At 35.7% G+C, this 27,954-nt stretch overlaps 2 protein-coding genes across 2 annotated transcripts; one reads left to right on the forward strand and one right to left on the reverse strand.

The window, feature by feature from the left end:
- The first annotated feature begins 1,410 nt into the window (after window positions 1–1,410).
- nord (neuron derived neurotrophic factor nord) lies at window positions 1,411–24,985 on the forward strand. The gene is made up of 7 exons (XM_089593573.1): window positions 1,411–1,673; window positions 17,724–17,854; window positions 21,717–22,027; window positions 22,548–22,814; window positions 23,763–23,996; window positions 24,198–24,359; window positions 24,758–24,985. The coding sequence occupies exons 1-7, from the start codon at window positions 1,411–1,413 to the stop codon at window positions 24,983–24,985; spliced, it is 1,596 nt and encodes a 531-aa protein (XP_089449699.1).
- Window positions 12,525–13,447, reverse strand: LOC149374473 (uncharacterized). Its single transcript, XM_089593223.1, has 3 exons — window positions 13,333–13,447; window positions 12,853–13,183; window positions 12,525–12,789 (listed from the first exon to the last, which is right to left on the reverse strand). Exons 2-3 carry the CDS (start codon window positions 13,155–13,157, stop codon window positions 12,558–12,560), a joined length of 537 nt encoding a protein of 178 aa, XP_089449349.1. The 5' UTR covers window positions 13,158–13,183; window positions 13,333–13,447; the 3' UTR covers window positions 12,525–12,557.
- Window positions 24,986–27,954: the final 2,969 nt, after the last annotated feature.

Below are 27,954 nucleotides of genomic sequence, written 5' to 3' on the forward strand. Positions count from 1 at the left end.
GAGATTTTGTAAAAAAAAGCCCCTCTCTCTGCATAATTTCATGCAAAGTATAGACTATTACAAATTTTTTAACATCCCATGGAATTTCGAAAAAAAAAAAAAAAATAGAAGGTACCTTGATTGTATTTTTTGCTAGCCGTTTCAAAATTCGGTATGTGATAATTTTTTTTTTTTTTTTTTTTTTTCAAGACGTTCATATTAAAAAACGGCGTAAATTGTACAAAAAATTTTAATTATTGATACAATAAAAAATTGCCTTGACCTTTGTTTCGATAAAAGATGATCGCAATTTTGCATTTTTGCACAAACTATTGATTACACAACATTAATACTACTTGCGTGAGATTTTATAACTAAAACGCCAAATTGCAAACACTCTAAGGCTCCATTTCCAGCTCCCAGCTCAAATTTCGTCGAGTCTGCTCTTTCGGACAAACAACTAGAAAAATGCCATTATACATGTACTTCCAAAAACGCAACGCGGTGAAAAATGAAATAAGATATCAGCGGGACACCGAAAGCCATCGTCGGGAAAAACTTAATTCGAGCGGCCATACGATGCATCTGCTATCACCTCTGCATCTTTCGCTCCCATAAGTATAGACAACTCGTTGCAAACCGTACATGTATATAGACAGTGCAAATGTTATGTACACTGTAAATCAAAGTACACGTTTAAAGCATGTATAGTCGAAATTTCGGATTTTTACAAAACTAATTGCAGTAGTACATTGATAAACATTTTAAGAAAAACCAATGTGACGCCAAGCAATTATTGATATTCCTCAAAAATTGAGGTGAAAAAACATCCCTGTCATAGATTTTACACGCTTGTAAGCGCGTATTTTTTACTCCAAAGCCTTATTTCTGTATCTTCAAATTCTTATAAACGCCACCGCGCTGCACTTCACAAAGGCACACGCTTCATCACACTTGGATTTAACAGCGATGTCGCGAGTACGAGGAGGAGAATTGAATTTTGCAAGTGTATATAATATATGTATACACACGGAGGCGTGGATGCAAAAGTGAATGAAACGGCAAAGCGAGTAAGTATATACACGATGAGATCGGTAAGACACGGGGTTGGTGCGCGTTTTAGCCAGCGTGCAAATAGAGGGGAGAAAAAAAGGCAACGGAGAAGAAGACGAGGAAGAAAAGGCAAAAGACGAAGGAGACGAAGAAATCGGGCGAGTGGGAGGGAGGGGGGAGGGGGATCGAGCGAAGCCGGGGGTTAGCCGGCTGGCGCGGGGGCTCGGCTACAGTCGATCTCCATCCTTGCCGAGCGACGGACGGGCGTATTGTTGTGTGCACGCGCGCTCGGGCACCGGGACGAACCGACCGATCGATCGTCGAGTCCTCCGTATACCGCGGCAAGTATACACACGGTATAATTATTTATCACGCGGCATGCCGGGTGATTGTCGCGACGCCGGTCGGTTGGCACTGGTGGTGGTGCTGCTTCTGGATCTCGGTGTTGGGGGAGGTCGGGGCCTCGCGATGGCCAACAGCTCCGAGGAAAGTCCGCTCCAGCGACGGATGGCCAGCTTGAGCAGTGGCCACGGGAAACCCAGGCCGGAGAAGTACTCGATGGCCGAGGAGTTCAACTTTACCGGTGTCCTGCAGCCGGAGTACCAGATGAGGGCCACCCTCAAGCCGAACGACGTGTCTCAGTGAGCGCTCTTTTCGTCATTTCCACTTTTTTTTTTTTTTTTTCTCATTTCCCGAGTTTTTGTGGCTTTTTTCCGTTTTGAGCGAGTTTTCACGCGCATGGGGAGATTTTTCTACTCGGATCAGCGAGGGTGTTTCGTTTTTCGCCAACTGTCCCACCGAAACCTTCGGTTATGCGACAGGTATCTATCTTCATAATTGGCATCGGCAACTATTATTAGACACTTTGGTGGTAAAATTCGTACTAAAATGATGGATTTTCCACATAATATGTGGGATAAAAAAAAAAAAGTATGATATCTATGGCTCGGGTGAATTAATTGAATAAAGTGGAAATCTAAAAATTGAGATATCGAATTTCAATAGCGCGGAATTCCAGCGATTCTTTCGAAGAAAAAGAAAACAAAGAAGCGATAGCCGGCTACAATATGTTAAAACTAATTTAAATCCATTAGATTCGACCGACATACAAAGCTCTCAACCGGTCGACCAATAAAAAAATCTTTTATTTCGGCCAATGGAGCAATTATCTGCATGTGAAATCTGTTACCAAGTTCCTATTAGGCAGACATGTAACAAATGCACACGGCCGATGGTATGGATCTAAAACTTTGAATCGTCACATTCGTTTAATTTAAACGACTCGGCATCACTACATACATCTCAATTAAAAGCAAAGGCCCCAAGCGCGTGCGAGGACACGAGTAAATCACAATCTTGGTAACTTATGCGCCCGTGGATAAATATATCATCACCTGTAGCCCCATCTTGCGTAGGAGTGCATTCCAGCTATTGATTTTTTTTTTTTTTTTTTTTTTTTTTTTTTATTTACTCAAGCTTGACTTTGATGCGTTACTCAACCCTGCAAGATTTATTTCTACTGCACGCGTGTCGGAAGCAATGCCACGCTGAGGAAAATATTTTTTTGACTCTCCCCTACTCTTGTAGTGGTAATTGTAGGTGGCATATAATGTCCCTTTCGTAAAGCAGTATATCGAATCGGTGCACTTGTGAGAAGAAAGTCCGCACGAAGGAGTTACGAGGGGAAAAAAGTAGTTAGGTATACGCACGGAACTTTTAGACCGAACGCGAACTTGAGCTTAGCGACCTTACGTAACTCGTCTACGGGTGTATGGCGTATGCATATAAATATACGTAAGCTAACCGGTGACAATGACTCCGCTTGCTCGATTCGCTCGTTTTCCTTAACAGGGTATACAAAAGAGCCGACGTGAAATAGAGAGCGAGAATGCAAAGCATGTCCATGTAATACAAGCGCGGGCGAGATGCCAAAAGTTGCCACGTGCTTCGAAGCGCCGGTGACCGTTTCTCTCTCTCTCTCTTTCCGAGCTTTGTCGCTTTTCGATCTCCCTCAACCTTCGTTTTTTCTGTAACCGATGATGGGACGGATACGCGATAATGAAGGATACAATATAATATACAAAGAGATCGGATGTCTCCTTCCGTTTTTACTTTACTTCCTCTTTTTCTTCTTCTTCTTCTTCTTCTTCTTCCCCTTTACACTGCCGTGCCGAGCTTCGAGCGCTGGCTTTGAAGTTGCAGAAAGAGAGAGAGGGCGCAAAACGAACCTCGAGCTTTTTTTCTTTTCTCTCTTTTGTTTCGTCCCTTGGGACCGAGAGATACCATAAATGTATATCAAACGCAAAATCGCTCTCTGATTGCGAGCCGCTCAAAGGCTCCTTTAACGTATGCCCACTCGACAACGAGACCTTGTCACGCAAACGAGCGTCGGAACGCGTCGCGTGCGCGCGTACAGTTGTATACATATATATTTAGTTTTGCAAGCTCAACTTTTTGGAGGAGCTTAATTTTGCGCTGACAGTTTTTTGTTTTTTTTTTTTTTACGAAACGAAGACAGCAGCGAACACAAACTATTTTGCGTTTGCGTGGGTGCATGGATTTTATTTGTGAGATTTGGAGGAGCACGACTTACAGGTGCCAAACACGAAAATGGCACTCCATCCGTACTTTGTTCGAGTATATATTTATATTTTTTCCAACTTTGCGAGAGTACTGTGACGTTAGAAAAAAAAATCAATACCAATACTCTGCTCTGTTTTCTTGGTTGCTTAATAACATAAAATAAATCGACGGTACCCCTCGCAAGCTTTTCTGTGCACGCGAGGAACGTAATGAAGAAAAAAATCTATTCTGCCACTTCGTCTTCCCTCGATTGCTAATTAAAGTACTTTTCTTTAATCGAACAAATTACTATTATTACGTGTCTGATGAAAAACCAACGTGCAATTCGCTCTCCCCGAGTGCATACAAATTACCTTGTATTTCGCAATTTTTAATATCAAACGCTTAAAAACGCATCCATCTCGGAACCTCGGAGGGGGGGGGTAGTAAGATATTTCAATTAACCAAAATTACAGGCCAAGAGCGAATTTATGAAATTAATGATGAAAGTTAATAGTCGCGTTCTCGTTTCTCTATTCATGCTTTCTCTCATTTTGCAGTGCCAAGCACTAAGGTAAAACGCCCAATACTTGGACAGATTTTTCGAAACTAATTTTAACGCTCATATTCCGAAGTTAATGTGCAATACTTCCATATTTTTTAAATAATTACTTGTAATTAGGATGCCTTAGGATTATATAACACACAAAAAATGTTTTAAAATAGCTCTTAAATAATAGTTATCGTACATTTTAAAACATGTCAACTTATCGGAGTAGTTGGACAATCATTCTCGACTGTCGTAGTAGTTGGACAACCTTGAAAACCAAAAGTTGGACAATGCTGCAGTACTTGGACAAGTTGGAAAGCAGTACTTGGACAATACTAACTTAAACGATTTTACAGTTGTATAAATTACGATAAGGCACAAGTACTTATTAAAACTAAAGTATGTATTTAGATAAATACCTTATAACGAAAAAATGTTAACGAAGGGGATAAATAATAACAAATTTATTACGTAAAATTCGTAAGTAAAATTATTAATCTTTTTTCCAAAAATAATTTATTAAATGCAAGATAAATCCCTCAGGGTGCATTTTGATTTTCAACATTTTCAATTGTGAGGAATCGCACTTCTCCTTCTTGATTTGAATTTTCTTTAGAAGGAACTGCATCTCTTCAATAGCAAACGAATTATCCAACTCAATTAAGCTCTCACCTCGGTACTCAGTTTTTTCAATTATTCTATCAGTGAGATAGTGTAAAACCAATTTTACTGTTTTTTTTTTAATTTTGTTATTTAAGATTTATTTTTAATAAGACTATAATTTTTCTTACTTTTCTTTTTTGTTTTTGTTGTATGACCTCCACTTTTGTTCTTTTTCATTATTTTATATTTTTTTAAAAACATTTTTCCTCTTTTCAGAACCCATACTTCATCTGTATTTACAGTGAATTGGAGGTTAACTTTTAAAAATGTTGAAAAAACAATTTTCTTAAAGCGGTGCACCCCTTAACAACAAAACTGATTAGTAAAGTGTTTTTTTTCTACAAAGTACTTCACTTTTTATACACTTTTGTTTAAAAAATTCGCATAAAAGATTAACTACGTTAAAAGGTAAACAACTTTGATTGTATGTCCATGTACTGGCTACGACGTTTTTGTGCCTATGACCTGAAGTTGGACAAGAGCTCCACGTCTGTCCAACTACTACGAAATCGTGAGGTGTACTTGGACAGCTAATTTTACATTATAAAAATTTTTTTTGTCCACGATTACATTAGAAATATTGTTAATTAATGTAAAAGTTGTAAAATAATACCATACAGCATTTATACAAATGCATTGGATTAATTTTAACGAGCATTACCTATTATCAAAATCATAGAAAACGGAGAAAAATTATCGCAGTCTTATGGCGCCTACGGTGAAATTTAGAATCATTCGCATGTATTAAATGTTGCTGAAATTTTTTTAAAAATTCAAGTATATCATCAATAATAATCATAGCAATATTAATCTATTACGTTTTTTAAAATATCTCTTTTTTATTTGCTACAATGACTGATTTTCCACTGTCCAAGTATCGGTCTGAATTTCAGTTTTGTCCAAGTATTGGGCGTTTTACCTTACGTGCATACATAATATATATGGGAGTCGATGCGTATACTTTAATTATTGGCATCCTCTCTATTTTTCTTATTTACATGGCATGTGCCTCGCGATACGTAAGTTTCAAATTACCCCCATGAGTTTAACAGAGCTTTTTGATTTGTAAAAAAGAAAAGTTGAAAAACACACATGCATCGGAACGCAAAAGGGAAAAAAAAAAAAAAAAAAACATTTTTCAATTCCATAACGATGCAAAATTATATAGTACCGGCACAACTCATCGTAATTGCCAGTATATACGTGAAAAAAAAATTTGCTCGCATTCTCGAAAACCACTTTAATTTAAAATTTCACAAAAAACGAGGGGCCAAAGAAACAACATCGAAAAACCACTTGTCAAAACCGAGCCGACAGTTTCGAAGCGCTGCGACGACGGACGGCGCGAAAGAGCCGGGAACTCGTCGCTCTTTCGACAACAACTCAGTGTGGTGTCTCGCACTTACTAAAAGCTCTTCTACTTCACTCCAACTCCAAAGGGGGAAAAAAAAAAATTATAATATAAGTATGAGAAACAAAAACAAATGAAAGGGCCGATGAAGAGGGAAGCGAAATTTTCGTCACTCTGGTGCGCGTCGTCTGTCCGTCGTTACGCGTTTACGGTATACATACAATATTTGCACCCGCGTACGTATATATATCCGAACAGAGTAATAATCTCGCCCGTATGGCAAGCCCAACGACTCGCTGCGTCGCGACGCCACGCGCCATAAAGCTTCCTTTAATTTTTTTCCTTCTTTTTCACCACTCGCTCTTTCATTTTCTCATTCATCGTCACTCGTGTCTTGTAACGCGTGTGTACACGTGTCATTCACCTATACAAAACATCGTTTTCCTTTTATATAAATATTAACAATCATTTTACAATTGCCCTATGCTCATGTAGGGTGCGCTTTTTTTCTTTTTCGTTTTCATACCGATACTTTGATCAATTTAAATGCATTCATTACTAAAGTGATCGTATACACCCGTTTAACTTATGCATGTCTGCAAGCTCCGTCTTAACTCTATATGGAAGAACTCGAAAGCTCGAGTTGAACTTGAAACCGGAATTAAAAACCATTGCTGTAGGCACAGCTTGAAAACTTAAATCGATTGTTGCTCTGATCTTCCAAAATTTCTCTGCACCCTTACACTCCCGGGCGGATGTTAAAAAGAAAAACCGATTGGCATCGATTGGCCGATCATCCGGTCGACTCCCAGCCACTAACGCATATCCGCTCGCGTGCCCGTTTTATCAATGCGAGACTCCCCAGTGATTCACAACGCGCAGATGTATATATATACGTCCGCATGTAACTCAGGCACGCGCCCAACTCTCGCAAGCTCCGATAAATATAGCATCGCGTGCTTACGGGCGGGCGAGCGCGTGAATCGTGATATGCTCTCTCTCTCTCTGCTGCAGCGACCCCAGACGCCGCGACGCCGACATTGTGTCCCAGCGCTAATTTTACAATGGTCCCCATATAACCACCCCGAGGGAGCCTCGTCGTCTGCGTTCCCGCGAAAAACAGTCTTTCTCCGACTGCGCGATAGAGCTTTGGGAGGGAGGGGGGAAGACGACGGCGGGCTCCTTCTGGTACACAGCTACCGATTCTCGAGAAGCTGACACGTCGAAGGAGCTATAAATTTTAAATTACCGCGCCAAACAAGCGGCCCTGCAACTTCTAGCCGCGTATATTTATATAACTCGCCGTATAGATGTGTGTACTGGGAGCCGGACCTCCCCCTATATCCTATACTCTTTGCGAGCTTTGGCTTTGTTGTCGTTGTTGTTATTTTCCATCATGGTTTGTTTTTTTTCTTTTCTTTTCTTTTTCATTTTGCTAGGCTATTTTTGTTTCGTTTCATTTTTGCGCTGCTACAAGAGCAAACGGATGGGCGCTTCGGGACCGTGATGTAAACTTCGAACTTTGACTTTGTTGGACTATGTCGGGGGTGAATCGACTGACAAATATTTCGACGATTGAGGAGTTGGTTGGGCGTAGAAGATTTGAAATTTTTCCTCCACTGTTCACGAGAAAAACTGGAAATGCTATTAAAATGCAATGAAAAAAAAAAAAAAAAAAAAAAAAAGAGAGAGAGAGATTTCACTTGGAGAACGGTGTCGCGCGTGTGTACTTATCCGCGCTCACTTCCATTATCCCGGGCGGAGAAAAATATAGGAATTTATCAATCCATTACCGAAGTTAAGTGAGCGCAAAGCCAAGCGTAATCCCCGCCGATGTGCACTTGGGCTTCTCTAAACATTGGGAAGCGGACACGCGAAAATTTTCTGCTCGCGAGTTTACACATGCACTCGAGCGCGCGGTGTATGTACCTATACACTCCGCGTCAACGTAGTGCACGCACTTACGCGGTAAACTTCCATCGAAGTTGTTCCTGATGCTTGAAGGGGAAAATCGAGTACTTACCGTGTGAATGTCGTTTCGACGCGCGTTAGTTTATTTATTTCGGGGGTTAAAGTTGCTTTAATTTCAAATTAAATTATACGCGCAAAAAAAAAAGCTGAGTAAGAATTACGATCCAATGATCAGGTTACCCGAGTGAAAAAACATTTTCATCGAAATTAAAATTATATGAAATCTTATTTAATTCGTAATCATATAATTGTACCCGTTAGATTATACCTTAATATTAAAAAACAACAATATTTATACCCACAGTACGTATTACATTTCTATTGTGATTCAAATTAAAATATCGGTTCCTTTAAAACGTCAAAATCTACATTAATCAATAAATTAACAAATGAACCCATCACTCTTAAGTGCCGATTCGGATGTTGTCTTGTCAAAAGACACAATTTTTTTATACTTTGTTGTAGTTAACTCTGAGGAGGTAATCATCTTGAGTCGAAAAGGTGAGCGCTTCGATCAAAAACTAAAAAAAAAAAAAAAAAAAAAAAAGAAAAGTTTTTAATGATCCCTACGAGAAATACATAGCTATAGACCCGTGAAGAGTGCAATTGTGCGATGTGGCAGCCGCGTTTATTTATAAAGCCTCGGGGGTAAATGAGCGTAACGAAACCGCTCTCGGGAGGATCGCGAACTCTAGGACCAAAAAGGTTCAGCCGAGAGAGACGATCGGCTTGCGGACGTAATTTATGAACGAGTGTTCTCCGTACGATACTTAAATCTAAAATGCGCTTGTTTAGTGCTTTCGTGAGAAAATACACTCTATCCGACGTGTTGTTCGAGTTGTGAGTGGGCATATAGTTGACGTTTATGATGCCCGAAAAAGCATCACGTCCGAGAGAATTCACATTTTACGTAACAAAAATTTCATTTGACTCGTTGCTGCTACAGGTAATACATAAATGCATACTGATCTTGAGGTTCACTTTGGTGAGAAGAAGAATAATGTGCCATTGACAAAGAGCACCTTTTACCTGTGGTACATGTAAAATGAGAAAAATCGGTTGAAAATTGCATTGCATTAAATTACATATATAGGAGCAGAGGTTCGTTCCGAGCCGATGCGTACAAGGTAAAATTATGCGTGAATAATTTGCAAGGTCCTCAAAGACGTTTTGCAGTATGAATTTTACTGTATATGAGAAAATCATCGGAACGGTATGTTCTTAAGCGATCGGTATTTAAAGGGGCATACGAAGGAAAGGAGAGGAGTACCTATTGGCGTCGAACCTACCGTGTGTGACGTCATCAGTAATGACGTCACTACCGACTCGTTGTAGGGAAAATACGTTAGCAGCATAGGGGCGGAGTAAGGTTTTATTTATTGTTTTAAAAATAAAGCTCCAAATTGAGGTGAAAAGTATAAAAATTTTTAGACTGATTTGTATTTATACTGAAAAAAAATTTTCAAAGCTCAAGAATTGTTGTAAGTGTCATTACTGCCTGAAATGCTTACTATACCTATAACCTATCCCGACTGTTTGTTGAAGTCAAGAATTTAGGTGATTTTCCGTTTGTTATTGGATATTATGTAAGTATTTGAACTTTGTACAAGCTAGTATGTAAAACTATAATCCCTTCATAATAAAAAAAAAAATACTTGTAATTAAATGCAGATGTTGAAATATGGAAAGTTCTTCGAAGAAAGTGAAAAGTAAAGTTTGTTGTTGTGTCTCTGGTTGTAAAAGTACAATGGAAGACTCAACAATTTCATTTCATGTGATGCCAAAAGAAAATGCGAGTTACGTAACTGTAACAAATATGTTTGGTCAAGAAGAAAAAGTAGAAAGGTCAAGCCTTTGGAAGAAAATCTTAAGGTTAGATAAAACGCGAAGTTTAAATGTCAGAGTGTGTTCTCGTCATTTTAAAGAAGAGGATTATCTGCAAAAAAAAGGTAATTATAAAAAATTTATTTTACTTTAATAATTTGGCCAATTATATAATTTTTTGTTTCTTTACAAACAGGTAACAACACCAAATATAACATTTTAAGAAGCGATGTAGTGCCCTCCCTTAATATGCCAGTGGAAAGTCATACGATAGCTGAAATAAAGAGGAAAGGAAGAGATTTGCTAAGAAGTAGAAGAATAAGAGAAAGAGCTCAAAAGAGAAAGAACCACGAAGAGAATATCAGTCAGCGTGCGCGAAGAGCCATCGATGAGGGATTTGTCAATGAGTCTACGGATGCACGTGTAAGCACAGATGCAAGCATGGAAACAAGTATGGATACGACTGTAGGTGCAATGATTGACACTGACCAAATCAGTTCATTCTCTCATCCGAGAAGTGTTGATGTAAGTGTACAAATGGAGGTTGAAAGAAAGAATCAACATGTTCAAGTTGTTGTCATGCAGGAAGACAAGGCTTGCCAAGTTTATTTTGAAGCCCACACCACTTTCATCAAATCGGAGAGAGATTTGAATACGATGACTGGTATTCCTAGTTTCCGCATTCTGGAGAGCCTAGTGGACCTTGTAAATGTTGTGACGTCAGACTCTACTTTACTCAGCCTTAAAAAAACTTCCAAGTTGTCCATTAAGGATAGGATTATTCTAACGTTCATAAAATTAAAACAAAATGTCAGTTATTGTGTGCTCACGACTTTATTCCAAGTGTGCACAGAAAAAACTTGTAGGCAAATTTTTTTAAAAATGATACACCTGCTCAGTATAGGTTTAAAATCTGCCATCCACTGGCCTGCGAAAGAGGAAGTTTTAAAAAATATTCCTGAGTGCTTTCATGGATTTGAGCATGTGAGAGCTGTAATTGATGTTATTGAAATAAATATTGAAATTCCGAAAAACTTGTGCTGTAAAATAGCATCATATTCTTCATATAAGAACTCAAATACCGTTCGATTCATGACAGCAGTATCTCCAGGCGGTCTTATCACTTTCGCAAGTGAATCTTTTATGGGCAAAAGTTCAGATAAAGCGATCTTTGAGAAAAGTGGATTTATTAATCTTTTGGAAGCAGGTGATGGCCTAATGACAGATAAAGGTTTTTTAATTGATGATGACTGCTTAAAACACGGCGTAACACTTGTTAGACCAGCTTTTCTCAAAGACAAGAAACAATTTTCCATGGAAGAAGCTATACTTAACGTGAAAATTGCAAAAGCAAGAGTGCATGTCGAAAGATCCAACCAAAGAATAAAAATATTTAAGATTTTAAGTTCAAGAGTGCCTTCGTATTTAGTGAATAGGATTGATCAAATATTTGTTATTATTTGTGCTGTTGTAAACTTAAGTGCTCCCATAATGAGTGATGACAAATTTATAAAATAAAAACAAATAATTTATTTAATTTTCAATTATTTTTATTTTCCTTACCATCGTTATTAAACGCACTTTCTTCCAAAATGCAAGCAACGTGAATCATGTTTTGGAAGTAATTTTTTTTTACAGTACTTAAAATATTTGTTATGTAATCATAGTCAAATGGAACATTAATTACTAAAAGAGTTGAGTCAAAAGACGCATAAATAACGAAGTCTGTAGACTGTACATTTAATACTGCCATGCCCAATTGAATTTGTGCGTAATACTCATGTTTTTTTTTAAGATACACATCTGATTCCTTAACATAAATATATTTTAATTTTGGGATAACTTCGTCAATACATTTGGTTTTTCCAGAAAAAGGACATTTTACTTCGATGAGTCTAACAGGCTTTTCATCTTCCAAAACAACACCATCCGGACTATACGCAAGCCAAGGGTTTAGTTTTGAAATAACGATTCCGCATCGTGTCACAGCTGTGTTGCAATGTTTTTCGTAGGCTTCAATGGCTGCTTTTTCGTGGATTTTACCATGAGCCGTATATTGGCTCTTAAACGATTTAGGGTAGAAATAATCAGCAGCTTTTTTCTTCCAATCTGGATTTTTCTTTGAACAGTATGTGAAAATCTTATAAATTCTGGAACCAGTTATACGGTACTGACGAAGTTGAAGCCAGTCTGAGAACGTATCTTCAGAATTAATATAAACAGCAACGTGCACATTTACATTATAAATTTCTAATAATCGACGTTCGCAGCACAATTTTACTGTATTCACGGGTATCCAATGTAATTCTCTCATGACCCTTGATTGCTCGTTCTTTATTATCAGTTCGATAGAAGCATCTAACTCACACTCAATACCCGTGTTTTTTATTCGTACTTGAAAGGGATCGTGCCTGCCATATCTTAAAAATTATTACATATATGTACAAAATTATAACAAACTATTGATAAAAAAAAAAATCGTAAAGATCTGTAAATAAAAAATTGATCCAGCTAAAAACAGAAATAAGATCATCGATTCGCATATTATGCGTGTAAATTAATTGATTTTGATTCGTTGCTTGGCAGTTTTTCAGTAATTCATTCTTACATGTGCTTTGTGAGAGCATTTTCTCCTGTATTCGCCAATATCTCCATGATTCGTTGACGCTGGTCTGCAGATAAATCTGAAGTATCGCAACCCCTGTGCGATGACGAGTAACACTCATGATCCTTCACCCTCGTTGCTTTGTACTGCTCCAGAGTTTTCTTTTGGGGTTTCTGCCAGGCACACTTTACATCAGTACACGATAGTTGTTCAAGTCCATCAATATCATTTCTAAAATTCAATTAGGAAATTATTATTCATTGAAATGACAAAAAAAAATTCATTGAATTTTACCTGCAGCAGTATAGCAAAACAGCCAGCACGTGTTTGCATTTTTGACTTAATCCAGCCTTGCAGGAACACAAAAAAGATTTTATACTGCCATCTAACAATATTTCTCCACTGATTTCATGTGGTTTTCCATTTATATCAGTCGTTTGAAGGCAATAAGCTGTAATGCGAATGACATTTCCCATCTCTGACATTTTCCCGCACTTTAAAATATGATTAGCGTTCAGCAACTTTTCTCCTTCAACATAATTCCGACTGGAAATGGTGCACTTTCCAAATTGACAAATCGCAGACATAGGCAGATGCATTGATAATTGATGGACTTTGCACGTTACTGGAAATACAAACAAATATTGGGAGAGGTTATGGGGGACTTTTACATAGATATTACTCTTGTCACTATAATTATTAAACTTTCAAAATTTTATGTTAAGGGATTTTCATCACTTTACAAATCACAATAAAAATCACATTGATTCTTACCTTTGTTGTCGAGAAAATAAATAAAACCTTACTCCGCCCCTATGCTGCTAACGTATTTTCCCTACAACGAGTCGGTAGTGACGTCATTACTGATGACGTCACACACGGTAGGTTCGACGCCAATAAGGAACGAAAAAAAAAATAAAATAAAAAAAATCAAAGCACATATTATGGTACATAAAACGAGAGTCGAAGGACGCGACAGCTCTGCCGTATGGCTTGTTGGTAATCGGGAATGCCAACCCGGCCATTAGTGCGTAACTGATACTTTCGTGTTGGGGATTCTTGCGAAAATTTTCGTGCTTTAATTTCCTATACGTGCCGCGCCACGCGTCCGCTTACGGGTCTTTCACACGAAAAAGTGGAAAAATGGAGCTTCTACGTGTACCTACTTATTTTTTCTCTGCGTGTGCAATGTGCATTATACAGTCTTTGTTTCATCGTAGTCGGGCGGATTATTAACGTGAGGACTCCGTCTTATTTGTTGGATGAAAAAAAAATTTTATTCGTAGGTAAGTAAAATTCAGTTAAATGTGCAATTAAAACAAAAATCGTTAGTGACGCAGCAGTGGAATTTTTTTTACGTGAACGACAAATATTCAGTTTGAAATTACACATAATTACGCTCACTGTCTGTGTGCTAATTCGGTAAAATAAGGATCTTGTAGTTTATGCCGTAAAATCTTAAAAATGTGACTATTAGTTTGCGTGTAGTTGTATATAAATATTTCCAATCAAGTCAATTATTTTGCAAAATTATTTTTTGTAAGTAACTTTTTTGCTTGTTTTAATAAAATTTTTTTTTTCTCCATTTTATTTTATGTGATCATTGTAATTTAATTACTTAAAGCTTTGATCCTTGATGGGTTTGTTTACTGTTTCTTTAATAATAACATTAAATTAATGCATTGCAACAATTGATGCATTAATTTATTAGAAGAACTCCACAAAACTGTTAAACAGAAAAAAATTGGTTTTAATAATTTTTTCTGAATGTCATACTTTTTTGAAATACTTTAGTGTTCTTATTTTTTTTTTTTAATTACAAATATTTCTCAAAATTACCTGAATAAGTATATATTTGTATGATTTACTATTCGTTGATAAGTAAGCGAGGGTGTTAGTAATTTCAGAAAGGTTCGAAATTTTTTCACCAAAACATATAGAAATACTGATTATTTATGTAAGTAGAAAAAATTTAAGATCAAGTACTTTTATTTAAAAAAATTTATTTTGTCTGCAAAACGGTTATTACTAGAAAAAAAATTGAAAATCCAATATATTTTAACCTACAACTTTAGAAAAAGTGAAAGTCTCATATTTAAATTTTCTATTAAATACATTTTAATTTATGTTTCGAATTTGGAAGTTATAAAAAAATATCTAATTTTGTACAAACTTAGTCAGCTAGTGGTGTATTAGTTGTATTAGTTTTTGCAATGGTAGAAAACTGGAATAAAACTTATGTATGAAAGTTAGTTAAAAAAAAAAATGAGTCAAAAAACCAAAGAAAATATAAGTTTCAGTAAGAACTAAAATCATAGAGTAACATTTTCAATTTTTTTTTGCTTATTGTAGGATAGATTTCTTATAATTGGAAACGTTTCGAGTATCAAGTTAACAAAGGAGCTTATGTTACTATTTTCGAAGTACGTAACAAGTTTAACACTAATAAGTAATCATTGTACCGCGTTTCAAAATTGCCACAAAAATTACGCTGTACTATCGTTAAAAGTTTAAATAGCATATATTAATTAAACCCAGTTGTTACTTTTTTTTCTCACAGGAGTATTGAAAGACATAAATATGAAAGCGATGTGCACATGTTACCCACTTGTAGGTACACCAAAACGCGAACGTGATCGAAATTTTCGAAAACCACCTTCGATATCTGTTTCTCGTACAAACTCGTGCATGCGTAATTAAAAAAAGTACTTTTGATTTATTTTTTGACAAAACGAGTACATACACACATACAGCGTACAGCTTCTACCATCAAAGAGTAAACGTATTATGTAAAACACAGCACAAACACATATATGGACTACAACTCTCTTGGGTCTCATTAAAATTTCAATTATTCAAAATAAGAATTACAGCGTTCGCGGATCCGAGAGTCGATTTAAATTTACAGCCTTGCAAGCTCCCATCCCTCCGTATACACGCATTATGTATATATATATACAGTGCATACAAAGAGAAATCGACAGGAGCCCCATGTTTTTCTTTCGCTAGTCACTATTACCTTTCAACAAGTATACAGGTACTCGTTAATAAAAATTACCATTACTTGCTGGTATCATTATTATTATTATTATTATTATTATTATTATTATTATTATTATTATTGTTATTATTATTGTTATTGTTTGCAAAAAAATTCACAGTTCCGAATAGACTGAGTTGCTGTTGAGCGCTGCCCGCGTCATCATCGGTAAGCGATACATAATAATAGTTTAGGGGAGAACCGATGGAAAAACCCAGATCGATATAGGCACACGTATGTATATATATATATATATATATATATATATATACTCACACGTGCGCGAATTCATCATGAATCATACGAAATTTGCTCGGTCACATTTGTTGATCGATCGGTCGATCGAAGCGAACGAGCTGGAGGTATAGTTTTATTTTGTGTTTGCGTATTGAAAAAAAGGGTTGGCGAGTGTTTATGGTGGTGGGGGAGAGTGGGGTGGGGGGAAAGGGGGAGAGTCCTGACTTATGGGCGCCGAAATGCACTTTTACGATGCCCTCCTTGGGAAAGAAAGAGTAGGTATAATATAAGGTGTATGGCGTTGCGTTGCTGATGAATATTGATCGAGTCGCGCAAAACGTATGCATAATTGATTTTGTTGTTGTTGCTGACCAGGGCAGTACTTATATATATATATATATATATATGATACGTTTACGAACGGGGGAGCTTTTTGCGGGTTATTTATATGTGGTCTTAATTCGTGCACATGCCTGGGAATGCGTAATTTGTTTGCGGTCCTTGTCCACATTATATACATGTACACATAATGGGGTGTTGTTTGTGTATGTGTGTATGTGTGTGTGTGTGTGTGTTTGTATGTTTTTTAATCAAGGCCGACTACATAAATAAGCGACCGACTTTTAATTAGAATCCCGATAAATATTCCGAAATTAATGATTGCATGAAATTATATACAAGTGCGCGTGCACGCATGTGTGTTGACGCACCCTTACCTTCTTAAAAATTATACGCTCTGAGTGTGTATGAGTTTGTAATGTTATCTTTGCGTGTCCTTCCCATCTTTTTATTTTTATTTATTTTTTATTGGTTTGACCAACCGTACATAATTGTATCATCGCGTTTGCGTTGTAATTCCTCATAATTGTATGCGTAAACGTAGTATTACAAAGCTTAATTTTTTTTGTATTTATTTTTTTTACACTTGTTTTATTTATTTTTCTTTGTTGGATATTACTTATAATAATATTCGATCTGAGAGAAGAAAAATACGTCAATTTACTGCACTTCAGTAGACGACTGCTTATATTCATAAAGACTAAAAATTACTATAAATTATCAATTTTACTCTTTTATTTTTAAAGTATAATTGAATGTATTACAAATAATCTGCATCTCTAAATGTGTATATATAACTTTTTTAAACTAATTATTTTCAGTTATTAATTTTTTTTTTTTTTTTTTTTGGTGACAGGACTCAAAAATTACTACATCGTAAAAAAAATTGACGAACTCATTTTTAATAAATAAGGTAATCAAAAGAGTAAATAAAAAAAACGGACCATACAATTTTGTAAATTTTGTTAAGCGTCAAATTTTATTTTTGCATATAAGTGCCTTGGCACGACTGCTATATTTTCGTTAGAAAAGTAATTGTAATTATTAAAAATATTTCTATATTTTACTAATTTTTTTTCACTTGAATAAGCACAAGATATATTATTATTTAACATGTTTATGCATTTTTTTCCTCTTAAAGTATAAAAACGTATGTTTTTGGGGATTTAAAATTTTAAAAAATCGTTATTTGTTGCTACAATTTTAAAATAAAATTTCTGACTTGAATGGTTATTTAATATTTTTATTATTTCTTATAGCATACATTCTATTGCATAGAATCCAATATTGATACATTTGTTACCATGGGAAAATTTTTAATTTTGTCATACCTATGTTACATAAAAAAGTGTAAGTATATTCGTATATGAAAAAAAAATTACCATTCACGATGATAGCCCGGTAAATAGACAAATGTATGGAAAAAAATAATAATAAAATAACATAAAATAATGAACAAACAAACGAGCGAAGGAATGAATTTAATCCATAACTCCGTGACCTCGGCTGAATAGTAATATCATACTGGATGCAGATGAATTCGTTCCAGGTTCTATTATCTGAACCCGAAGACCGGATCGCCGCCGACGCTACTGGTCAGCCCGTGCAGTGGCCCGATTTCATGGAACGTCAGCTACGTCGGTCCTCCCAAGACCGAGCAGCACGCGGAAGGCACCAAGTGTGAGTCTTTATCTATTTTTTTTTTTTTTTTTTTTTTTTTTTCCCGTGACCAAATAAGTATAGCCTTATATGCAAGTACAAAAGTAAAAATACGGTCTGTATATCTTTTGACGTAATTTAGTCACCCAGGACTGATGGGTTTGGGCTCTGACCTTTTCTACAATTTGCGTGTAGTAATGTACTTGCACATGGATGTCTTGTGTTTTAAATTTTCAAATTTTAATTTTTGGTGAATGAAAAAATTATTTTTACGCACACACATTTATACATTCATACTTTTTTTTCGCATTTGAATGTATCCATTTTCTGGAACAGGCAGACTTTTTAAAATAAAAAAATTTAAACAAAAAAAAAATAGTTTCAATTGTTGAAAAAATGTTTTTCAACAAAAAATTTATATTATTAAAGATAAAAAATGTATGCTCCAATACTTAATGATACAAACTGTATCCTCTAAAAATACATGGTATCATGGTAATTTGAATATCACACGTCTTATCATCAATGCGAATTAAAAAAAGTGCAATGAATATCCCAAAAAATCGTTAAAACAAAAGTACCAGTAAGAAATCGTTTCTCGTTTGTATCAGCGTTTCTTTCGTTAAACTCTTATTATAATTTATGACGGTATATTGTTGAAAACGTTTTCGAGCTTTCATTGTTCGGTATGTGTCTAAACTTCAAAAATGAGAAAAAAAAAAAAAAAACTCGAGCACGAACAAAAACGAAGCCAATTCATAAATGGAGAAACCTAATTGGCGATAAAGCGAGCAAGAGAAAAAAGTTTTAAAAAAAAGTAGAAGCCGAGCGGGGAAGCTCCCGAAAACAAATGGTGTCACTTCAACAATCCAATACATTCCTCGCATAGCCGTGTACCTATAAGTACTCTCTTGTGCACGCACACCTATCTCTATTGTTGAAATTTCTCCTCCTTTTCTTGCAGCAAGATAGTTATACTTAAATATATATATATATATATATATATATATATTCTCTTCTCGCCCTCTCGGGGTCCGGTATATATATTATATATCCCGCACACACAAACTCACGGCGGCTCATTGGCCTCTCATCTCTCCTCTCGTTCTTAATTCTTCCACTGCTCCTAAATATATAGGTATAATATCCTTTGCGCCCCTCGGCTCTCGCGCTGCACACGCGATGTTTGGACTCATTTATAGCTTGTCGTCAAAGTGCCGAGAGCATACTTATATATCGGCAGCAGTAAACTATTTCGCGACGTCTAGACGAGCTCAACCCTTTCGGATCTCTCCCTCCCTGCCTGCATCACTTTCTTCTTCTTCTTCTTCTTGTTTCCTTCCCGGACATCTATATAAATATAAATATACACACATACGTGCCCACGATGAATGTTAGATGCAAGGACCGTGACGGAATTAGAATTGTTACATAGGAGCGCGAGACTCAACATTCGCATCACTTGCAAGCACTTTTTTGTTGGGGGAGTAAGTACACGACTGTTGTTACACGTGTGCACGTACGATCTGGATTTTACGTACTTTTTTTTTTTCTCTTTTTTTTTTATTTTAAGTAGCTTATTTTTCTTTCATTACTTTTGTCTAGTTGTCGCACGCTTTTTTTACTCAGTAAATCAGATTTTTGTCCAACAAACTTAACAGTAGATGATAAAAACCATAGGTATGCTCAGCTTATGTACCTTCATGTAATGTATTTTATACAGTTTTTTGAGTTTACATTTTTTTTTTCCAATAAATTGTAATCTAAATCAGTATTATTAACACAATATTACCCTATTCAACATGTACTTTATACATTTGTTGAAGGAACGTTAATATAACTTTTTCAAAAGCTCACCGTGTTTAATTTAGAACATAAATGTGTATTATGCCTCATAGAAGGTTGTGAAAAAAGATTTTATCTAAGAATATTCACTTACATTGTTTGAAGTACATTATTTAAAATATTTTTCCTCCTTTCGGGCGGAAAGTGAGGGCCGAAAGTACTTTCAGTGCCTATTTCACGGGCGGAAAGTGGAACCTCCCGCCCTAGGGCGGAAAGTACATTCCCGCCCGCAAATAAGAAAAATTAGTAAATTTTGTAGTTGGTGCTGTACATTATCAATATGTTATATGCGACATCTATCAAATATCTTTCTTTATACATCTTCAAAACAAGACTTGATTATTTTATGAAATTCTATTATAAGTATATTTTGTGTATAATTTCTTAAGAAAAAATATAATATTACAATAAGGGAGTATTATATCTCTGATTGCCATTTTTTGATACTCATACTCTCATTCCACCAAGTTTTTTTTTTTTTCGGGAGATTAGATTAATTTAATTTTTTTTTTTTTTTTCGGGAAATGGTTGTAAATTTTTTTTAATCGAACGATCAATTGATTTTTTGGACGAGGGGGGGGGCTTTGCCCCCCCTACCCCCCACCGGGGGCTCCGCCCCCTGGATCCCCGCCGGGGGCTTTGCCCCCTGGTCCCCCACCAGGGGCTGCCGCCCCTGGACCCCGCACAACCTTTGATGCGAACTTTCGTTTATTAACAATTAACTCTTACTTATTTTAAAAAATTCCCTACCTTACCGACTACTTTTTTAGACTTATTATTTTATAAAAATAAAATCATACTCAATTTTAAATAATTGATGCAAAATAAGCTTTGTGTACATTAGATAGACATTGAATAAATATTTTTCATTTTTAATCCTGTAGTTAAATTTCTATTGAAGTGATCATTAACCAGACAAAATACGTTCTCACTTTGCGCCCTTAAGGAGAAAAATAGGATACGCGACTCGGGCGGAGGCCTTCCCGCCCTTGAGCGCACTTTCCGCCCTTCGAGTACTTTCGGCCCTCGGGCGGAAAGTACTCGGCGGGCGGAAAGTGCGCCCGCGGGCGGGAAGAAGCACTTTCCGCCCTAGTGGCGTAATATACTATTTTTTAGAATACAAACGTATTTCATAAAGTATTTAAAATAAAATATTTAAAAACAAGTTTTATTTAATCAAGCAATTAAAATAATAAATTTATCATACAGTTATAATTGAATGATTTATTTAAAATACATTTATATTCCAAATACCTAAGTACCTTAATTAAAATACATTAAATTCAAAGTTTTTTGATTGATAATATTTTATTTAAAATTATATTTGAATTAAAAATAAATTGTTTTATGCATTTGAAATACTAGCTGATATTTATTAAAATATTTTTAAATACATGCAAATAACATTTTATATTAATTTTTTATAGTATTCATATTTAATGTTTTGTTTTGATATTTTATCTTTTTTTTTATTTTAAATACAATTACGTTTAATTCATAAAATAATTGTCTTGTGTCAAATAAAATAGTGCATTTTTTAAATGATAAATACAACTTTGATCATGTCTGTCAGTGAGGAATAAAATGGATAAAGTTCTTACTACCAGATGGAGATCAAAACAATGATCCAAATAAATCTTTGTCATAGATAAATAATTTAAATAATCGTGTTTTTCTTTCTTTAAGATTTAATAACAATGTACATTAAAGATATTAAGGTAAAAAATGAAAGATTATCATGACTATTGTACATTAATGGTATACACTGAATAACATTTATGATCCAACCGAAGATGAAGATGACACGACATTTAATGCAACAAATATTTCATCATCTTCAACATACAAGAATATTGTATCAGATAATTATTTATAAAAAAATTTGTTAATTTCAAAGAACCAATATTTTTTAAATAATGATCAACAAGTGGATACATTAAAATTTAAGGGAGAAAAAAAAATCGCAAATTAGCAAGCACGGTATATATACCATTAAAATCCATGACGCTCTCCTTTCCACACGCACCGCAAACAACAGCGGCTCAAACGCACTACCTGGTGAAGAACATGATACCAGGCTCGCCGCTCTTCAAATACGAGGGCGCAGAGACACGCAACTTCACGATCCCAGGCTGGGCCCAAGCCAATCTCTACCGCATCGACATGCGACCGGTGAGCTCGCCGATACTCAAGACCCGCTCGCCCAACACGGTCTTGCTGTACGCCACATCCGACGCCCTGGCTCACCTGCCCAGCAATCTCGCGGCCCCGACTAGAACCAAGAGACAACAGCCGAGCCTCGAGTTTCAGCAGAGGTGGAGCCGGCGCAGGCTCATCGTGTCCTGGAACAAAAGGTACCCTGTTACATCGAGAAATTTTCACTCTGGGCCTTTTAATACTGGGAAAAAAAGCTAGAGGCACGAGCTTTTGACATAAGTTTACTCTCTCTCTTTGAGCCGGTTCCAAATTTTCAAAATAATTTACACAGTTTTTTAGGCTTTTTAGTCTGTTTGAAGTGAAACGTGTCGTTCATTTTTTTACACTCCTTATGATTTTACAGTAACGAAAATTTGCGCGCAATTTTACAAATTTTTTTACTCGTAAATGTAAATACGAAAAAAACTTCCAAAAGCTTTTTAAGGTAAAATGTCACGCGTTTCTTAATCTGGGCTTAAACATTTTTGACGTGCAGATAGAAGATAAAAATCGATTTCTACAGGTATGCTGCAAAAAAAAAAAAAATTTACCTCTTGATTGGAGTTCTTTGTAAAATCGCTCGTACAGCTGAATCAACTACATCTTCGCTTTTTAATGATAAACTGTACATAATGTAGAAGGAAAAAAATAAAACCATTTTATGTATGGAAAAAAAAAAAAAATCTTGTCCACGTTCAGCTACATCGATGCGGACAAGTCGACTTACCTGCTGGCAGTGACTTCGGGGGAGATTTTACATCCACCGACCCTGTGTGCTGCCGAGAACGTCCTGAGGAAGCACCCATGTCCCAGCAGGCCAATACCGGGACAACCGATCCAGCATCGGAGCGATCCCGAAGGTTTGCACTGCGTCCGACGGACCAAGCTCACCCTCTTCGGCGTCAAATACAACATGACTTACCATTTCACGCTTTACATCGTGAGTCCCTTTTTGTTTCTTTTCCGGTTTTTGATTAAATGATTCCGATACCCCGAAAAAAAAAAAAAAAAAAAAAAAAAAACCTTTTTGCCAGCCATCTAACTTTAAAGTAAAGGACTTCGACATTTGAGACGTAAATCAAGAACTGTATAATATTAACATTTTTTAATGGTAATTTTTTAAATATTTTTCCAACGTAGGTGACACAAATTTATTTGCTGACTATCTTGATAAAAATAACTCGGATAATCATATTCTCGTTAATTCAAAATTTTACTTTAAACAACGAAATGTTTCGTAAAAACAATGAAAGCAATGAAATTTGAAATAATGTAAATAATGTTTTTTTTAACGTGTAGTACTTTACGTCAGTTGAATATTTTTTAAACATTTTTTTTAGTCGATTAAACTGTTGTAATTATATAAACAACTTATTGGAACTTTAATTAATTAATGTTCTTTACTATTTCGCAGATGTAAGATTAAAAATTTAAGCAATAAATATGCAATAATAAACAATTCCAATAATTTATAAAACTATGAACTTGAAAAAATAAATAAAAATGTTTATGTAAAATTTCCTTTAAAAAAAAAAATCGAAACAATCACCAAAAGGGTATGTTCTTCGACGGAAACGTCCATAAATTTTTTTTTAAAAAAGTTACAATATATTTTTAAAATTCAGACATGAAATGATGTTGGTAAAATTTAAAAAATAAAACAATCTTTTTTAAAATTAGAAATTAATAATTAGAAAATAAGTTATAAATTTACAAGTAACCCCATTAGCTACTCGGTCCATCCGACGGCGATATCCTCATTTAAAGTTTTTTGCTTTGTCTTATCTCTGAATTAAAAACATTATCGTGGTCATAAATCAAGTGACGCAACAGAATTCCGCACGTAAAGGCAATTAAGGAACTCTGATTTTTCGCGATCTGCGCGCAGATGAACACGCAGACCAACGTGTCGAGTTTGGTGGCGATGGACTCGTTCCGCTTCCACAGACGAGCCCCGATCAATTTGCAAAATGGGCGCTACATCAGCGCAAACTTGCGGGACAACGACGGCTTCGTTGTTTTTCGCTACAAGCCCCGCGACAACACCACCACGATATTCAACATCCTCGCTTGCGGCGCGTGCTCGATCAAGGCCAAGTTTCGCGCCCCGGATTACTGTTTGGTAAGCTTACATGCTATTATTATTAACTATCATTATTTGAATAATTGCTTCAGTGTTTTTTTTTTTTCTTACTGTAGTATATTTTTTCATTCGCATGTTTTATAAAACGTATCTTTTTTTTTTTTTAACAACAATGTTGAACCCATTGTACAATGTCGAATAGTCACAAGTAAAATATAATTTGTCCATCACGAATTGCAGGACGAGCGAATCGGAGGTCAATTTTTGCTGCGAGCACCAGCCATACCGCCGGGCAGGAGGTTCAACATTCAGCTGAGCGCTCCGCTGTCCGGACTCGATCTGGTCAATATGTCGAAGATCAAAATACTTGCCATGGAAGCAGACGCTCTACCCTTCACTGACGTGAGTCTGCTTTTTTATTTTTTTTTTTCCCCTCCATCATGTACATTTTTATTTCCCAAATTTGCGCCTCGATTGTTTAATCCTTTTTCATCACATCCCAACCGATTACACCCTGTGAATTTCTTCGCACGATCTGCTATTTGAAAACTTTTGTGCAAAGTTGATTTAGTAATTGACGTGACGTTGCGTGCACTTTAGGTGAGGCATTATTGCTTGATTATTTTTGTCATTTACATTACATTGTGATTCTTTTTTTCTTACATCTCGGGACTGAGATCTTGTATTTTCACATCATGCAACAGCATAGGCGCATTGCAAAATCAGAATGCAACTGTATGAAAAAAAAAAAAAAAAAAAAAGGAAAAAAAAAGGAAAAAAAACAGGTAAACGTGTTGCAGAACTCAGCTACGCGAAACTCGCCGTGGGAGTACAGGACGTTGCGCAAGTGCCGGTCGAAGCGCGCCTCCCGGTGCGCAGCGGTGACGAGCGGCAGCGGCTCGCGCGGCATCTTTGGCACCGGTGACTACCTCCTCCACGACGGCGACAGCAGCAGGAACGCCAGCAGGCCCTGCAAGACCACCCGAAGCCCGGCCCACTCGCTCGCGAGGCCCTGCCCATCCCCCTGAACTGCTCGCGGTCCTTCGCTCATTCGCTTTTCTTCTTCTTTCTCTTATTGTTCCCCGTCGCCGTCGTCTTTGTTACTCCACCGCGTGTAATGTATATTTTACACGTGTATACTTACGTTGATGTGCCCACGCATGCTCGCTTTATAATATATACTTGATTTTTGGACGAGCGAGCGAGCGAGCGGAGAGAGGAAAAATCGAGGCGTGCAGCATTTCATCCTTTGAAAATGGCTGCGGTTCTCCGTGTGTTTGTATCTGATCCCCCCCCCTCATTCTCCTCCTCCTCCCCTTCCCACCGTGCAGCAAGGGAGCTTTTTCTTATTTACTCGCGTCATGCTGTATTACAAATGTGAAAGGAAACGTTCTCATTGGCTGGTTGCAAAACGCTATTTTTTTTTTCTCTCATGTAAGTATACTCTGTTGCTTACCGGCCGGTGTACTTATGCGTTGTCGAGGTGGAGTGCTTGTATACCTATGTGTGTGTTTTTTCATTTGAATGTTGGCTTTTGTCTTTGCCAATCACTTGTTGCGTGGGTCGGGTTTTAAAAGACAACGCGCAAAAGGAAGAGGACGCGCATACGCGCTATTATGACATTTGCAAAAGTGTGTACTTATTGTTGTCGCGCAGGATTTTTTTTTTTTTTCTTTTTCTTTCTTTCTCTCGTCTTTACAACAACACTATTCATTTATCTTCGTTAACAACGCCAGCGCGAGTTTTCACAATGGCCGTCCTCCGTTCGATTCGTATTGTGATGATTATATGGGTGCCATGCCGAGTGCGCAGAGCTGTACGTTTGCTGGGGAGGGTATTTTACAGTGATCGGTAACACTGTACTAAGAATTTTTTTTTTTTTTTTTCCAACCAAGAGATTTCTTTTTGCCGACTATCGTATATAAATTGTGAATTTTCAAATAATATATATTTTTTTTTTTTTTTTCAGCCAAAGTGGCTTTGAATTTCATTTTACACTATTTAAAATACATTAAAAAATAGAAAAAAGTTTTTGGGGGTTTGTTCAAATCAAATAGGTCACAAGACCCTCTTTTGGCCCCTACTGAGAGCCTCCTTTATTACGAGTATTATTGAAAAACGCGCCAAGGATGCTATGGTATTTTGTGCAGCTGATGACAATAAATAGTATTCATGACTATGATCGTTTTTCACAGTCATCATCATCATCACAGACTGATATCGTTGGAAGGGTTATTTTTTATTTTATAAATTGTCGTTAATTTGAATTATAGGGGATAAAAGCTTTTATACTTTTTTAACAGCTTTTTGTCGAAATCAATGATTTGACATTGCAATAAAAATTTTAGCTTATGATTTAACAATTTTTTAAAACAACTACTTCTTTCATTACCTATACATGAAAAACTGACAGCTGCTGTTACTTAATTTTTTTATACTCCCAACATGTAGTTTATTAACTATTACAGGCACTAATGTTCATAACACAAAATTAACAAGTATTTATAACCCATTAATATAATGTATTGTTTCGTACGCATATTTACTTTTAACATTAATACGCAATTAACAATAATACATTTTTATTGTTCACACTTTATGTTTGTATTCTTATGTCAACAATTGTTTCATTGTAAAATAGAATTACTAAATTATTATATTTATCAATACCGAATCAAACTAACAGTTAGTATTATTCTTCATGTACGTGTATACTAGTGTCCCCTATTTTCTAAACTTTATTTTTTAGTCATATAACTAGAAAAAATTTTTATTGTAGCCTACAATAAAAATTCTAATTAAATTAAGTTCACACGCACAGCAAGATGCATTTGAATGTCCTATTTAAATAATATGGAATTTTTAAGGATTTTAGAAAATAGTTTTTTTAATGCATCTAATAATTTTTAATCCGTTTAAAAATCTTAAAATCACATTGAGTAAAGTTGAAATAAATACTTGTTAAATTTTTTTTTTGCTGCAAAAATTTTTGTAAGGATAACTACAATTTTTTATATTTTTGTTTTTTTTTCCTTCCTACTTTTGTCTTTGCCTTAAAAAATTATTTTTGCCATAAAAAGCCTAAAAAATTTAATAAATAGTTTTAACTCTACTTAATTGTAATTGAATAGTTTTCAAACGAATTAAAAATCATCAGGATAATATTAATAAAAATTAAAAAAGTATAAGACATTATAATGCATTTGGCTATAGCTCAAATTTTGCACGGAAAAAAAAAAAAATTGGTTAAACTATTTTACTTAAATCAGGTATAATTCCTCAAAATTGTTAATTAATTTTTTTTACCAATAATAGTTACAGTATCAAAGTCGCTTAACTTTGTACTTATAAAAAAGTTTTAGTTTTAATTTGATGAAAGCTAATTTTACTCCAAAAGCAAAGGGACGTTAAAGATAACGAGTTTTCACGGAAATATATTCGGCGATGCCGTTATTTTTGGTAAAGTAATTCTGACCCTCCGTTGGATATTATATTGTGTACATAAAGCCACGCGATACAATTCGCCATTATGTACGTGTGCGCAGGAGGTATGTGTGTCTGTGTGAAAGTGTTTTTCTCGGTACAATTATTTCCGGGGAGTGTTCGACGTGCAAAACGACTTTTCATTTTGAAGCTGCGTTCTAACGCTGCAAATGAAAACGTCGTTGTAGTACTACACAAATACAAGGGAATTCGATGAAATCGTAAGACTTGAGAATTTTGTGTGCAGTATGATTAAGAGTAATCGCCGATTGGAGTATCAATTATTTAATTTATTGCTAATTTTTATTATACCCACATTATCACCTACATATTCATACATATGTATATCGACGTCATTATAATTATAATAACATTGAGAATCGAATGTTGTGCGTAAGATTGTTTCGAATGCTCGAACAAAATATATATATATATATATATATATATTTGGAACCATATATTGAAAACTTACAAACTCACATCGCGTGCCTTTTTTTTTTTAATTCGATTTTAC

Source organism: Copidosoma floridanum, unplaced genomic scaffold, assembly GCF_036245765.1.
Source record: "Copidosoma floridanum isolate Cflo_tuat_1 unplaced genomic scaffold, Cflo_Japanese_pri ptg000019l, whole genome shotgun sequence".
In the NCBI taxonomy this organism is placed as follows: Eukaryota; Metazoa; Arthropoda; class Insecta; order Hymenoptera; family Encyrtidae; genus Copidosoma; species Copidosoma floridanum.

Coding starts and splice junctions, on each gene's coding strand:
- nord (XM_089593573.1), top strand. CDS start 1,411: ATGCCGGGTGATTGTCGCGACGCCGGTCGGTTGGCACTGGTGGTGGTG. Junction 22,028..22,547: donor GGCTCATCGTGTCCTGGAAC/AAAAGGTACCCT, acceptor ATGTATGGAAAA/AAAAAAAAAATCTTGTCCAC. Junction 23,997..24,197: donor GCGCCCCGGATTACTGTTTG/GTAAGCTTACAT, acceptor CACGAATTGCAG/GACGAGCGAATCGGAGGTCA.
- LOC149374473 (XM_089593223.1), bottom strand. CDS start 13,157: ATGCATCTGCCTATGTCTGCGATTTGTCAATTTGGAAAGTGCACCATT. Junction 12,790..12,852: donor GTTTTGCTATACTGCTGCAG/GTAAAATTCAAT, acceptor ATTGAATTTTAG/AAATGATATTGATGGACTTG.